This window comes from Moschus berezovskii, chromosome 9, assembly GCF_049115385.1.
Source record: "Moschus berezovskii isolate FMDL1 chromosome 9, NW_MosBer_1.0, whole genome shotgun sequence".
NCBI classification, from domain to species: domain Eukaryota; kingdom Metazoa; phylum Chordata; class Mammalia; order Artiodactyla; family Moschidae; genus Moschus; species Moschus berezovskii.
Window position 1 is genome coordinate 87,603,661 of NC_142468.1, and position 16,131 is coordinate 87,619,791.

The window sequence follows — 16,131 nt, forward strand, 5'->3', positions numbered from 1 at the left end:
TTGCGACCCCATCGACTGTAGCCCGACCAGGCTCCTCTGTCCATGGGATTTTTCAGACAGTATTGGAGTGGGTTTCCAAGACCTCCTCCAGGGCATCTTCTTGACCCAGGGATCGAACCTGTGTCTTCTGCATCTCCTGCATTGTAGGCAGATTCTTTACCCATTGAGCCATCTGGGAAGCTTGTATCATCTAGATACACACAAAGAAATATAGATGCCTTCCACACATCAACAGGTGCCCCCAAATCTCTGCTACACTCATCAACACCTAGACACATATATGCCAACACTTAAAGCCCTGGATAGGATCAAGACTGAGGGGAGAAGTCCTGACAGGCTGAGATACAGAGGCCAGGGCAGAAGCCAGGACACTGCGGTGGGAAGACAGACAGATAGAGGGGGTCTGAGCGGGCCTCTCTGCCTTTCTTAAAGGCTCTGCAGGCACCTTCAACTACACAGCTGGCTGCAGCAGGACTAGAGGGTGCAGCCAGGAGAAGGCAGCACTTGCCCTCAGCTTGTCTCCAGCCAAACTGGGGAAGGAAGCCACAGAGAGCACCTGATCCTGGGGCAGAAGGTCAGGGTTCCAGTCATGCTGTTCCACCTATCAGCTATGTGACAAACCTCTTCACCTCTCAGGCCTCAGTTTCCACATCTGCAAAATGAAGGTGACACTAGTGAGCCTGTGAGGATTAAACCAGATGGAGGGCAGGGCTCCAGTCCAAAGCCTAACATGCATCAATCAAGGAATGGGAACTCATTCTCTAGAGGCACTTCATAAACTGGAGATCTCACTGGTGGCTCAGATGATAAAGAATCTGCCTGCAGTGCAGGAAAGCTGGGTTCGATCCCTGGGTTGGGAAGATGCCCTGGAGAAGGGAATGGCAGCCCACTCCAGTATTCTTGCCCGGAGAATTCCAGGGACAGAGGAGCCTGGTAGGCTACAGTCCATGGGGTTGCAAAGAGTTGGACACGGCTGAACGACTAATATTTTGACTTCATAAACTGGAAGGGGATGTACAAATGCAAATCACTATTCTCAACATCCAGTCCCTTGTCTATCTGAGGCCCTAGATTCTGATGCAAACGCGGTGGGGGCAAGGCCAGCCTGGGCTCTCAGCCCAGCGGCTTCCAAATGCCCCATTCCAGCCACTGCCGAGCAGTTGGTTTGAGTTTCAGGGGAGAAAAGTCCCACATGACTCGAATCCCTGAGCCCTCTGGCAGCCTCCCTGCCCCCCAAAGCATGTCGGAGGCTTGGAAAATCCCCCGCCGTGGTGAACAAACAATGTGAACAGTTGGGGCCCCAGCAGCTGCTGGGTCTGTCAGCAGCCTGGGCTCGGACAGGCAGGATGGCGGCCAGAGGGGCCGTGGCTGGCTGGGGAGCCCAGAGAAGGCTCCAATTCCTTCCTGAATATTCATGGATCAGCAGATGTCTGGCTGCCCCACCTCAGAGGAGCTCAGCACCCAACAAGGCCAGGCGGCAGGGGAAACCAACAGGGATGTAGATGCGGGGAGAACTCAGGGCTGTGCCAGGATTCCAGGTCAGCTCACATTAATGGAAACGTGTGCAGAGCCTGAGACTGCTCATTTTATAGTCGGGGAAACTGAGGCCCAACAGGGGAGCGTCTCGCCTCTCTGGGAGATAGTCTGGGGAAACTGTGCTTCTTGGACATCCCAGGGATGAACCCAGCATCGACGAGAGAGCTGCTCCCAAATAAGAGGAGGATCTCTCTGCCTCAGGGCCCAGCCCAACTTCTGTGCCCAGGACATGTGCATCCTAGGGGCTCCTTCCATGAAGCTGCCCCTGTCCCCGCCAAGGAAGGTTTTTCCTGGGTCTCACAGCATGGAGCCACTCAGAGGTCCCCTACCCATCCTTCCTCTTGCCTAACACGGACCATGGGATGTGGTGGGACCAGCCTTGGCCTAGAGTCAGAGTCCTAGGTGCATCGTGTGTTGTATGACCTTGGGTCCATTTTCTTCCTTTCAGGTTCCGTTTCCCTAATTTTAAAATGAAGAGCTCCCACTGTTCCCGTTTTCACCAAAATTCTCCCAGCACTAGAGAAGAGCAGACTCAGGAGGCTTACTGACCACCTGAAATGCTTTTATTTTAAAACCTCTGGCCCATTTTGCATCCTATTCTGTTACACAGCAGTGTTTGCTTTCATGCAAATGTGGCTCCTACACCACCAAATCTTTTTGCATAAAGTGATGCTCTGGAGAGTGGGCCGTGTTTGCCCAGTGGTTTCATGGCCCCCCTTTCCCACCACCCCCAGCCCCTCCCACGAGCACTTCTCAGCCCTCCCTCTCAGGACAGGGCGGACAAAGTGGACACTTGCTGTGGCCAGCTTTCTGCCTCGAGGGGGTCTCCCTCTCCCCCAAGCCCTTCTCCTCACTCTCCCGGGTGGGGAGGGGAGACTCTGCTGGAGATACAGAGCTTCTATGTTCAGGAGCCCCAGGACCATCTCTCAGTCTCCTTTTTCTGGCATTATTTTACCCGCTTGCAGGATAAATTAGATTTTATGAGGCCAATTAGGACCCAGACAGAAAGGAGATTCGCTGCTGAGCCCTGGGGCCAGCTCAGTGCTGTTCTGCGGGATTTGTGGGGGCCTGGCATAAGCCAGGGTTCCGTTCCTCAGTGAACTCTCAGAGGATGGGGGAGCGGGGGAAGAAGGGGACCACGCTGAGATGCCGCCTTTGTTCAGGGAAGAACTTGCCACAAACATCAAGGCCTTGTCATTTTTGAATTTCAGGGCCCAACAGATTTATAACTTGTTCTCAGTCTACAAGGGCAATTCTCCATGACACCAACACCACTCTCTTTCCCAGGAGACACGTCAGTTTCTTCCAGAAACCTCCTTCTCCACTCCCCCACCTTGGCCACCTCCCACACCACACGCTAAGCCCCTCCCACAACAGCTGGAAGGAGAGCGTGGGTAGGTTGCCTGGGACGCCAGGAAGGCAGCATTCCCTTCATCTGTGATCCTACAGAGTCAGGCTCGGCCCCAGCAGACTTGACAGCAAAGCCACACTCAGCTTGACTTGCCTACCTCCTGTTTCCTGTCACGCTAGTCCCCACCAGACCAAACCACTTCCTGTTCTCTGAAAGCACTGCTGCTCCCTCTCCCCTCAGTAGCTGTGCCATCCCCAGATCTGGCTTCGACGCTGCTCCTTTTTCTGCCCCATAGGACCCTGGGTACCTGGGTCATTGCAGTTAGCATGGCAGATTTCTGACTTGCCTATCTCCCCAGTGAGGCAACAGGTTTGAGATTATCATCCTGGTCAGCGTTCCCTAGGACCTAAAACACTGTCTGGCACACAGCAGGTGCTCAATAAATAGTCCTTGAACAGATGACAGGATGTGCGGAGACACACTCAAAAGGACAAGACACAGAGCCCCTTGTGCTTTTCCAAACATCCATTTCCTTATCTGGAAAAATTATGGGAACTCCCTTCAGGGCTGGAGATGATGTGAATAATACATGTGGGAAAATGCCTAGCATAGTATGTGGCACCTATGAGATATCCAACAAAATGCTGAAAATGCACCAAGGCAGGGAATTCCCTGGTGGTCCAGTGGTTAGGACTCTGTGCTTTCACTGCCGTGGGCCACAGTTTCATCCCTGATCAAGGAACTAAGGACTTAAGATCATGCAAGCTGTCCGGCGCAGTCAAAATAAAAAAAGCCCTGAGACAGAACAGCAAACTCACATTCAAAGAAATTCTGTACTTAAACATTACCAGGACCGGGGAGCTCATTACCTCACCTCTGCTGCTATATGGAAGGTCTGATTACAGAGACCTTCCTTGTGTGCCCACCTTTGTCTCTCTTATGCTCTGTTTATTTGCCAGAGCTCCAAGCATGTGCAAGGTAAGTGAGCCCCTTATGGAGCCGTCTGGAGGCCTTGACTCTGCACCAGCTTGCGTGTTCAGGTTTGTACCTGAGAGACGGCTTCCTGAGCCTCTGCTTCCCAACCCCAGGGACCCCACAGCTCCTCAAATCCAGAAGATGCCTCAGCAGTGAGACAGTAGTAGCTGGCAACCCAGCCAGCCCCAAGCACAAGGATTCCATTTCTTTGCATGTCAGGCCCAGATCATCCTCTCTGGTTTTCTTCTCTCCCCGCAGCTGCCATCCCCCATCTCTGACCAGGCTGGGGCTGGGGTCCTCCCCCATCAGAGTTACTCTTTCTCTTCCTCCCCTGTGACCCGGGGAGCTGGGAGCCCCTAGGCCTGCTTGGCAATAACATCTGTTCAACATCTGGAATTCTGTGTCAAGTCTGGTTCCTGTATCTCAAAAAGAGTGGAGGCAGAACAGGAGGCAGTGGTTGAGGGTGGGTGGGAAAGAGTGGATTCCAGGGCCCAGGTCCAGACACACGAAGTGAGGGGGCTAAGCCCCAAGTTGTTGATAACTTCTCATGTGAGGGGGAGTGGGGGAGAGAGACTGAACTCGGGTGAATGTGTACTGAATCCCAGGAAGGTATGGCTACTCCAATAGTCAGGAGATTGGTTACCGTCCCACTTCAGTCTCCATCCATGTAACTCTGGGAAGTCACTCCGTTTTCTCATCTGCAAAATGAGTTCATGCTAAAATTATTTCTAAGTTCTCCTCAGTGCTGACCTTTGAAGACTCATTGTGAGATTAATCAACTTGAAAATTATAATTAACTGAGCCATGAAAATACGTACAAGATCAATGAAGGTTTAGCTGGATTATTTAGATTCACTATTAATAGAGATTAAGTTTGGATTTGCTGGCGGTCCAGTGGTGAAGATGTCCCGTTCCAATGTCAGCGGTATGGGAGCTAAGATTCCACATGCCTCTTGGCCAAAAAGCCAAAACATAGAACAGAAACAATACTGTAACAAACTCAATAAAGACATTTTTCAAAAATGGTCCACATCAAAATAAAAAAATCTTGAAAAAAAATAGAGACTGTGTTTGATCTAGTTCCTAACCCCCAAGATGAGGTCACTCCTCCAACTGAGGCCTCATCCAAGATGAGGCCAACACTCCAACTGACGGAGGTTGGCCTCCGAGCCTCTGGGCTGAGAAAGCGGTGGGAGGTGGGAGTTTCCTGGTGAGAAGAAAGCAGCTCACCTATTCTTACAGCCCTCCTTCTACTGACCTCTTGCATCACCACTCCCTAAATTCTGCTTGGGTGGAAGGGAGAGCCCCACTTCTCGCTTGTGGTGAAAACAGCACTGGGCATCCCACTACCACTCCCAGATGGGATCCCACTCACATCAGCATTTCCCCAGTTCCCAACCCCTGCCCAGAGGTGTGCTGGGGGGACAGACAGTCGCAGTCTTGACTCCAACATGTCAAGGTGGCTGAAATGTCTATTATTTTTTACTTCTCCCTCCCTCACCCTCTACAAACTCCCTCAAACTATCATGCTAATTCTATTTCCTAAATATCTCTAGAATCCAGCTACTTGGCCATTCCAATCGTCACTACTTTAGTTACCACCACCCTCTCTTCTCGATTACTACCACAGCCTCCCAAGAAGTTGCAGCTTCCTGCCTCCACCCCATGCAATCATTCTCTACCTCGGTTGGAGTGAGCTGATGCAAAATAGATCTCAAAACCCTCCAGGGTTTCCCTGGTGCTCCGGTGGTTAAGAATCTGCCCTGCAATGCAGGGGACACCAGTTCGATCCCTGGTCCAGAAAGATCCCACATGCCAAGAGGGCAACTAAGCCCCTGAGCCACAACTACTGAGTCTGCGCACTGGAGCCAGCGAGCTGCAACTGCTGAGCCTAGAGGTTGTGCTCCACAAGAGAAGCCCCAGCAATGAGAAGCCCCCACACAACAGCTAGAGAAGAGCTCCCAATCTCCGGAACTAGAGAAAGCCCACAAGCAGCAACGAAGACCCAGAGCATCCAAAAATAAGTAAATATTTAAAAAGAAAACACAAAAAACCCCAAGGACTCATTTGGGCTCTCAGGCCAGAAACCTTGGTGGGGTTTATAAACCCCTTCATGAGTTGGATCCAGCTCCATTTTCAGCCTTCTCTTTTTGACACTCTGTGTCCCCTGGCCCATTCCTCCCTAACCTGGCCCACCATCATGCCTTGCACTCTAAACTCCAGCCAGATTTCGCTTTATTCGATGTTCTAAAGAAAGTCACTTCTGACCGTTTGCACGTGCAGTTCTCGCTGCAAAACTCTCCCACCATCGCTGTCCTGCCGTGCTAAATGACCCTCTGCACAAGCTCTAGTATTCACTAGTTCCTGAAGGAAGCCTTTGCTGACTACCTGTCAGTCTCCTCCTTATTTACTATATCCAGGCACCGGTCACATGCTAGCCAAAACGAGTACTCAGTAAATATTTGTTGAATGAATGAATAAATGACCTCCATCCAGATGGGGCTGGCTAGTCAGAACTCTAGCCTGGGGAGTGTCCCCAGGATTGAGAAGATTTGCACACCCAAAGGATTTAGCACTGAGGACCGGCAGCGCAGTAGCTTCAGCCAAGCACACTGCTGCCAAGGGAGCCCCAGCTCGGCCTTGTGCACTCGGAGTCCGGAGAGGTCAGGTCTCGGAGAGGCCAGGTCCCGGAGGCAAACTGAGCCCCTGGCGGGAGGCCCCACCGCTACTCCATAATGCTCGACTGAGTGCAGTTCCCAGCCCTGACTCCGCTTGGCTGGATGATCCCGCTTGGCTGGATGATCCCGACCCCGGTCTGGAGCTCCGAGAAGAGGGTGGACACAACTCTTCGTTAATCCCTCGGCCTCCAGAAGCACAGACGCCTCTCTGGCACTTCCCCGCCCCCCACCTGACAACCCCAGACCCCGCACTACCCTGGCCCAGCGGCCAGGACCCTGCCCCCAGGCGGCCTCCTGCGGGTCGGCAGTCGGGTCTGAAAAGGGGCGTGTCTTTGTAGGGAGCTAGGGGGTCCGAGTAGTTCCCGATACTTTCCCACCCGCTGTTTGGGTTTCCTGGAGAAGGGCCGGGGCGGGCCAGGCGGAGGCTCCTTCCCCCCTCCGCCGTCCCTTCCTCCCTCCCACGTGGCCTGGCTGAGTCTCTCTGGAAAGCCGCAGCAGCTGGAGAGAAATCCCCCTCCCCACCCCCACCGCCGAGTCCCTCCCCGACTAGCCCCGGACACATCCTCAGCTCCCCGCTAGGCAGGGAAGGCAAGGACTAGGCGAACAAAGCGGGCAGCCCATCCCCCTCCCCAGCGCTCCCAACCACCTTCCCCCTGGGCCGCCCCCAAAGGCACCCAGGGCCGAAAGGGAGCGGGCCGGGGTGGGGAAAGGCTCCCTCAATCATAGACACTTGGGACTTCGTCACCCCATCCCCAGCCCTTTCTCCAGCTAGGACAACTCTGGAGAGTTACCTACCCCCAATGCGCACTGTGCTGGGGGGCTGGAGGAGGCCTTGCTGGCCTCGTCAACGCTTTTCAGATGTGTCCCTGGGGGGTGGGGCAGAAGTGACACGCGTCCCAGCCCGAAAGCGAGTACTGGACTCGTCCACGAAAGCAACTGGTTCCTGCCCCCTCCCCCAGCCCACTCCGGGCCTCGGGTTTGGGGGGGAGGCAACAGTCCCCCGCTCCCCACCACAACCAGCCTCAGGGACACACCCACTGGACAAAGTTGAGTATTTTATCACAACTATCCCCAGTCAATCCGGAATCTCCTACTCCTGTCCCCCCACCAAGGGCAAGGACACTCCCCAAAAGCCAAGGCCAAATATTAGCTCAGTGCCATGAACACAATTACACACAATCTCAACACACAAATGGAGGTGTAGACACACACCCCTCCTCTTTCACACTGCCAACCCGGAGACGCGCGCGTGCAAGGCAGCACCCGCCCGGCACAAACCACCGGCACCGCAGCCACCGCCCGCGATGCCACGCAGCGGTCGGCCACGCACTGCGGACCTGTGCGCCCGGCAGAAGCCCCCTCCCCACCCTCTGCGCGCGCGCGCGCACACACACACGTACACTCGCTCCGGACTCCGCAAACCAAGGACATACACACCCGCTACGGACAAGTACGCGCCGCGAACGCCACCCGCCGCGGCTCGCGGACCCCGGAGCGCAGGCATCACCGGCACAAGGGCGCGCAGCCAGCGCCCCACGGTCCCCATTCGCTCGGGACTCGCTCGGGGCGCGGCGGCCCCACAGCCCCGCGCAGCCCGGCGCGCACCTTCACCCCGCAGGCGCTCCCGCCGCTGCCCCGGCGCCCGCCCTTACCGCGCGCGCTCAGCAGGCAGAAGGTCAGCGCGATGAGCCCGCTGCCGCGGCCAGCGTCCCCCCGCGACATGGGGCCGGGCCGGGGCCGCCGCCGCCGCCTCCCCGCGCCTCGGCCGCCGCCGCCGCCGCCGCCGCCGGGGGAGGGCGCGCCGGGCGTCAGTGGCCCGGGGAGGCGCGGCGCCGCGGGCGGGGGCGCGGCCTCGGGGGCCCGGGCCTGAGCGGGGGCCGGCGCGGGGGCCCGGGCTGCTGCCGCCTCGCCCGCCCCTCCATCGCCATCTTGGGCGAGCCGCCCAGGCGGGGGCGCCAGGCGAGCGCGGCCGGCCGAGCCCCGCCGGGGACCCTGGCCCCGCGCTGCGACCTGCGCCTCGCGCGTGCTCCGCCCTGCTGGGGTCTGCGCGCGTGTGCCTCGCCGGCCTCGGGGCGCCATGGGGCCCCCCTATTTGGGCAGTTGGTTTCTGGGTCTGTTTGTCTCTTCGTCTCGGTCTCGGGATCTCTTTCTGCCTCGATGTCTCTATTTCTTTCCTCTGCCGCTGCCTCAGGGTCTCCAACGTCTGGGTTCCAGCCTCAGTGGAGGCAAATTCAAGGCCTTGGTTTCTGTCCTGTTAACCCCATCTTGCCATTTGAGCCAGTCCATTCCAGCCCAGATCCTGGCCTGAATCCTCCTTAGCTTCTCCACCGACAGACCCTCTGGGGGCACGACGGTTCCCTCCTCATCTCCATTTCCACTGCCATAACAAACTGATGGCTTCTGTTGACCTTCTTTTGGTCTTGGAATAACCAGCTACTCCAAGCACTGCCACGGGCTTCCCAGGTGGCTCGGTAAAGAAGCCGCCTGCAGTGCAAAATATGGCGGTTCAATCCCTGGGTCGGGAAGATCCCCTGGAGGAGGGCATGGCAACCCTCCAGTTTTCTTGCCTGGAGAATACCATGGACAGAGGAGCCTGGTGGGCTACAGGCCATAGGGTCACTAAGAGTCCGACACGACCGAAGCGACTTAGCACCCACGAACATGCAAGCACTGCCATACTTGGACCTCTCTGCAGCCCTGGGAGAGACGAGGAAGGTTTGATTGCTCTCATCTTACATGTAGGGAAACTGAGGCTGGAGGAGGCAAAGTGACTTGCCTAAGGAAAAGAGGCCAGGGAGTAGCAGATACAAGACCTGAACTCTGGTTTTCTAACTCCAGAAGGTCATTTCCCACTCACAATTTCAACTGTGCTTTCTGTGTCCTAGCTAGACTGGTTGTCCTAGTATCCCAAACACTTCTTTCTCTAAAGCTAGGGATTCAATGGTCAGGCTAGGGTAGGGAGTGAAGTACAGACAGAATGACCTATTTAAGGACATTTCTAAGACCAAGATGCCATGGTTCTTCATCTCCTCTGTCTCCATGACTTAGAGCTATTTTGTCTCTGTACCCAGTGTGTAGGGTACCCATCTGTTGCTAATTAACCCTTAATAATGACCAGCACTTTGCAGGTCCAGCAGAATTTAGCATTTATTCATTCATTGCCAAGCCCTTCAGCAGCATTTGACTTAGCCCATCACTCCGACTTGTTTCCCTTAGTGATCTCATCTGGTCATCAAAGCTGTAAATTAAATCTTTATGCTGAAGATGCCTACATTTATATCTCAGCCTGCACCATCTCCCTTGAACTTGAGACTTGTGTATCCAGCTACCTGCTCAACATTTCCATTGGCCAATGTGCATCTCACCTTTAACGTTCCAGGGAATTCCCTGGTGGTCTAGTGGTTAGGATTCTGTGCTTTTACTGCCAGGAGCACAGATCCAATCCCTGGTCGGGGGGACTAAGATCCCTGCAAACTGCAAGGATTAAAACAACATCAGCAACAATTAACATGCCTAAAACTGAGCTCTGACCTTCCCTATTAAATCTGCTTCTCCCCCAGCCTCCCCAGCTCAGTTCCTAGCGGCTTCATCGTTCCTGATGCTCAGGTCAAAAGCCTTGGAGCCATCCTTGACTCTTCACTATCACATCTTTCACACTTCACTTTCCTGCTACTACCTTCAACCAAGCACCATCATCTCTGACTAAACTGTCACAGTAGCCTTCTCACCTGTTTCTGTCCTTGGCCCTCTTCAGTCTTTGCTCAGTATAGCATCCAGAGCCATCTTATTAAAATGGGGATGAGATCATGTCGCTTCTCTGCTCAAAACCCACCAGTGCCTCCTAGCTCAGAGCAAAAGCTGAGGTCCTTCATAGGACAGGAAAGCCTATCTGATCTGAAAGGCTGTTCTACCTCTCTGACTCCTCCAGTGCCATCCCCCAGCTCACTGCCTCTCCAGTCACACCAGCCTCCTCGCTGTAACTTTATCGCAGCCAGTCCCCTCCCTCCAGCCCCTAGACCTTTACTCAGCTCGTGCAGGCCTGGAGCTCTGTCCCCGCATCTCATATCCTCACAAGTCCCCCCACTCTGCCTGTGTCCCCCATTCTTCTAACATGCTCTGTACGTGCTAAGTCGCTTCAGTTGTGTCCGACTCTGCGATCCTATGGACTGTAGCCCACCAGGCTCCTCTGTTTATGGGATTCTCCAGACAAGAATACTGGAGTGTGTTGCCATGCCCTCCTCCAGGGATCCTGTCTTCATGCCCTGCATCTCCTGTATTGCAGGCAGATACTTTATCCCTGACCCACTTGGGAAGCCCCTCTACCATCCTCTGTTTTACTGATTTTATTTATAATCTGTCCTCCCAACCAGAATGTGGGCTTTGTGGGGACAAGGATATTCGCGGGCTGAGTTCACTGCTGAATTCTAAGCAGTGAACTAGTATCTGACACTGTGTAGATGCCAGGGGGTCAGGATAAAAGATACAAGTCACTGCCCACAGAGACAGCTGTGTCCTAAGTGGCATGGGGTGGCCGGGAGAATGGGAATAGGAGAAGGAGGGACTAACCGTGTGCGGTGGAGGGCTGGGGAGTAGTCGAGGAAAAAGAGGAAAAAGCCTTCACAGATTTGTTGATTGTTGCAGATGTTTGACCTAGGTCTTGACAGTTTAAGGAGGGTACAGCCTTGGTGGGGGAGGAACAGCTATGGTGTGGGAGGAAATGCACTATGGAGAGGCCCTATTGCATGAAGGCACTCGAAATGGCACATGGATTTTATCTATGTTATTTGTGGAGAAGTACTTCCCAATAGATCCTAAAATCTTTTCTTTCACATTTCAGAAATAAAACTCAAAATTTGTTTTTTTCACTTTAGCACAAAATAGAATCATCAAATGAAAGCAATATTTATCTATTTTTGATCCTATAACATATGATTAGATTTCAATGTACATTTGGTCCCCAAATTTTGTATATCATCTTGTTTGTTGACAGATCATATGTTTTTGCAATTAATTTAAAACTAGCACCCATCACTTCTTTGATAGGGAAGAGTGTTTTTTTAATCATCAGTTTACTTAAGTACTTTAAAATTGTCTTAACAATATACAGTTACAATTCTTTTTTTCTTAAAATAACTTTCTTGAGACAGCCTGTGACAGAGGTAACATTGTGGGGACAGGTCAATTAGGGGACTAGAGACTGCGAAAAGTCCAGAAGACCATAGTTTCTATTAATTTGGCCAGTTTGGGGGAATGTTATTAAATAAAGAGAACAGAGGAAAGATCTGGATAGAAGGTAGGGTTTTTAACATCTTGCGTGTGAGGAGCTTACATGGCCTGGCATCCAAGTGAAAAATATTAAATCTTGGAAACCCCATTTTGATCTGAGCAGAGAGATCAGAACCAGAGAAATGATTCTGTGAGCTGGTACTTCTATCAGTGCATCCAACACACTTTATTATAATACACTTCACTGAGTTGTCTGGCTCTCCTGCCATACAGTAAGTTCACTGTGGCAGCAACCATATATATCTTGTTATTTTCCTGGGCTCCAACACAGTGTGCAGCATATAGTAAGACCCCAGTGAATGTTTCTTAAGTGAATGCTTAAAAAAAGTTACTCCTTTGTCATTTACTATGCAAAAGTGACGAGAGTTTTAAATCACTAAGGAAGTTGTCAAGAGAGCATATTACTGTGAAAGGGATTTGTGCATCAAAAAGCATTGGCAAGCATTTGCCTGAGTAATCTCTCAGATCTCAGTAGGTTCTATGATCCTAAATTAATCATTTATGGAACACTTGCTCTGTAGGACCAGCAGTGGGGGTCTGTGGCATTCACATCATTCTAGAATAAATACCAGAATCGATGACTGTAGTGATTTTTAAAATACAGCCATCCCTTGTCTCTCAGTATCTGTGGGGGATTAGTTCCAGAACCCTCCATGGATAGCAAAGTCCGTGGATGCTCAAGTCTCTTATGTAAAGTGGGGGAGGATTTGCATATAATCTACGTGTAACATCCCATACACTTTAAATCATTTCTAGATTACTTGTAATGTCTAGTACACTATAAATGCTATATAAATAGTTTTAAATACAGTGTAAATGCTATGTGAATAGTTGGCAGTGGGTGGCAAATTCAAGTTTTGTTTCTTGGATCTTTCTGGAACTTTTTTTTTTTTTTAATTTTCGTCTGTGGTTGGTTGAATCTGCAGATACGGAACCCACAAGTATGGAGAGTTATACCCATTCTTTGACATCCCTCCCTCAGGCAATATCCTTCCCCTGCCTTTGAATACAGTGACCTTAGTGACTCATTTCTAAAGCACTGAATGTGGTGAAGCACTGAATGTGGCTTCTGAGATGTGTCAAACAAGATGCAGCTCCCACCTGGCTTTCTCAGACGATGCGTGCCCTTGGATCCCTGAGCCATCAGGTAGGAAGTCTGGCCACCTTGAAGCTGCCATGCTGGAGAGACCATGTGGGGAGACCTTATAGAGACGGAGATGCTGGAGGAACCCCAGTTGTTCCAGCCCAGGAGCCAAAGGTGTGAGGAAACCTTCCCATGTCCACCCCCAGCTCCTGTTTGACAGACCGCATCGCACAGGAGATCCTGAGACCAGTTAACCCCCAGCACTGTGAGAAACAGTAACAGTAACACGTGGTTGTTGTCGGTGATTTGCACCGTTAATTTTGGGATGGTTTGGTATGTATTACCAGATAACCAGAACACATGCTAGAGTCTTTACTGGGTTGGGTTCACTACCAGAACCACTCTCTGCTTCTTTCATTCATCCTTTCTGAGGAAGATACTAAAGGTAGATATGATTAGAATATCTTCACTCTTCACATTCAAAACCATCTCCCACAGGACGCCTCTGCTCGTATCCTCTGAGCCAGGGGGATGGGTGGGTCTTCTCACCCTAAGGTATCTTTTCATGTCTTTCTTATCAACAGATGCTAACAGATTTGTGGAATTATGGGATATTTTCATTTTTCCTTTGTGCTTTTCTGTTTTTTTTTTTTTTGCCAAATTGTCTACATTGAACACATATTATTTTTGTAAACAGAAATAGTAAATGTAACTAAGGGAAAAACACATCAGTTAAGGAAGATGAAAAAGTTCTGGAGATAAATAGTGGTGATGGTTGAACAACAGTGTGAACGTATGGAATGCCGCTGAACTGTACACTTAAAATGTCTGAAATGGTGAGTTTTGTTATGTATAGTTTACCACAATGGAAAAATATATACAATCCTGTAAAACTCGACTTGAGTCTCAGCTCCTTCAAGGTTACCTTCCAGATCTCACCAATCCAAACCTATTAAACTCATTAAATATCTGAGATGCTGTATATTGGCAATGAAAGTGTACTTTAAAAAGAAAAACATTGGAAATGGTAGCAATTAAAACAAAAAAATATCAGCGGAAAGGGTGACCAGTTTGGGATTGAATTTGTAATAAATACATACAATTTTTTAAAATTGCTATTTAAAAAAATCATTTTATTTATTTTTGGCAGTGCTAGGCCTTCGTTGCTGCATAGACTCTTCTCTGTTTATGTTGAGCAGAGGCTACTGTCTATCTGCTGTGAGCAGGCTTCTCATTGCAGTGGCTTCTCTTGCAGAGCGCAGGCTCTAGGGCGAGTGGGCTTCTGTAGTTGCAGCTCCCGGGCTCCAGAGCACAGGCTCAGTAGTTGTGGCTCACAGGCTTAGTTGCTCCATGCCATGTAGATCTTCCCAGACCAGGGATCGAATCTGTGTCTCCTGCACTGACAGGCAGATTCTTTACCACTGAGCCACCAGGGAAGCCCATACATACACTTTTTTAAAAAAGATAATTATCTAGATAAAACAAAGTTCTGCATGAATGAAATGATTCAAGCTTTATTACAATACATGACTCATCTCTGAGTACATTTGCATAGTTATAATGATGTAAACACTGAGTATTGATCTAAGTAAAACTGCAGTAGAACCGCTCTATTGAAAAGGTGGCAGGGGTTGGTTAAGTGGTGTGTGTGTTTGGTGGAAATGGGAGGGAAAACAGCCAAATTCTGATCTTTCGTAGTGGGACACCACCAGGTAATGAAATAAAACTGGAAAAAAGAATCACAGAGTAACGTTACAAACATGTTACTTAGAGATTTTAGAACTTGATTCCTTAAGCTATGTGGCTATGTAACTATGATCGAATTAAAGCTTAAAAAAAGAGATGATACAAGCATTGCTCACATGGTAGCCCTCCTGCCCTGAGCCATCCTTCCTCCACAGCTTTCTACACCACCTTGCTGAGCCCAGCAGCTAACTCCTGCTGGAATCACTGCTCTCACACACCCACTTGTGCCTCAGGCCACCTTGCCCCTGCAGGCCTGGGTTTGGGGTGGCTCTTTCTGTCCCCTTGTGTGGGGCCTCTGTACAACCAACACGGTGGGTTGAGACCAGCTCTCTCCCGAGGTCTCTGGAGGATCTGCCTGTAGCTAGGTATACTGTGTCAGGATGCGAGCCCTGCCTTCTGCAGAATTGAAGGTAGGTGATGCTGGTCACACTGTCCACCCGTCTTTGGAAGCTGCACCCTCCATGCCGGAGACTGTGGCCTCCCTCAGCCCCTGGGGGTCCAAGTCCTCCCCAGGTCCTGTCCTACCTAATAGCCTTTTTCCTCTTCAGTTTCCCCATTAAAGTATATATGTCTCAGGCGCTTCACCGGTGGCTCACTGGTAAAAGAGTTTGCCTGCCAATGCAGAGTCTGCCTGCAATGCAGGAGACACGGGTTCCATCCCTGGCCTGCGAAGATCCAACATGCCTCAGAGCAGCTAAGCCCATGCGCCACAACTGTCAAGCCTGTTCTCTAGAGCTCAGAAACAGCAACTGCTGAGGCCACCGGTCGTAATTACCAAAGCTTGCGCACCCTAGAGCTTGTGCTCTGCGACGAGAGAAGTCACTGCAATGAGAAGCTCGTGCACAGCAAACAAGAGTAGCCCTCACTCTCCGCAAGTAGAAAAAAGCCTGCGCAGCCTAACAAAGACCCAGCAAGGGCAAAAGTAAGTCAATAAAATTAAAGTATATCTGCTCATGACCCACCTTCTCTTCTGGTCTCTCAGACAATCTAAACCTGTTGAGGTGCAGCCAGCAGGAGAGGGGTGGGGGGCAGATGCACAACGCCATGGGCTCTCACTGTTCAAGGCCCTCACACCCCATCCCAGCACTCCCCTTCCCTATCAGAGCCCTGCCAGGGCCACACTCAGCTTCCTGCCTTCCAGAGTGCTGGCTCCCAAACTTTACCCGCTTCGTGGCTGTGAGGAAAGGATTCTTTGCCTAGAATGACTTACTCTAACCTGGAGAAACTCATTCCTTGACACCTAATCCAAATGCCATCTCCTCTGTGCAGCCCTGCTTGACCATCCTCTTTTCAAGCATTTTTGTTTATGTATTTCTTTTTGGCTGCTCTGGGCCTTCACTGCTGTGCACGGGCTTTCTCTAGTTGTGGTGAGCGGAGGCTCCTCTTCATGTGGAGCGTGGATTCCTCGTTGTCGTGGCTTCTCTTGTTGCAGCTCCTGGGCTGCAACAGGCTTATTTGTTCCAAGGCATGTGAGA

General features: G+C 51.3%; 1 protein-coding gene across 5 annotated transcripts in view; it reads right to left on the reverse strand.

Annotated features, from left to right (window-relative positions):
• Positions 1-8,619, reverse strand: part of IGDCC4 (immunoglobulin superfamily DCC subclass member 4) — a 39,447-nt gene extending 30,828 nt beyond the window's left edge. For 4 of the 5 annotated variants that reach the window (XM_088839914.1, XM_055436434.2, XM_055436435.2 and 1 more), the window contains exon 1: positions 8,193-8,332. In XM_088839914.1, coding sequence (XP_088696040.1) covers positions 8,193-8,262 — 70 coding nt within the window. In that variant the 5' untranslated portion in view covers positions 8,263-8,332. Of the gene's footprint in view, positions 1-8,192 lie in introns of all 5 variants that reach the window. The other variant, XM_055436433.2, reaches the window with a different exon arrangement.
• Between the last annotated feature and the right edge of the window lie 7,512 nt (positions 8,620-16,131).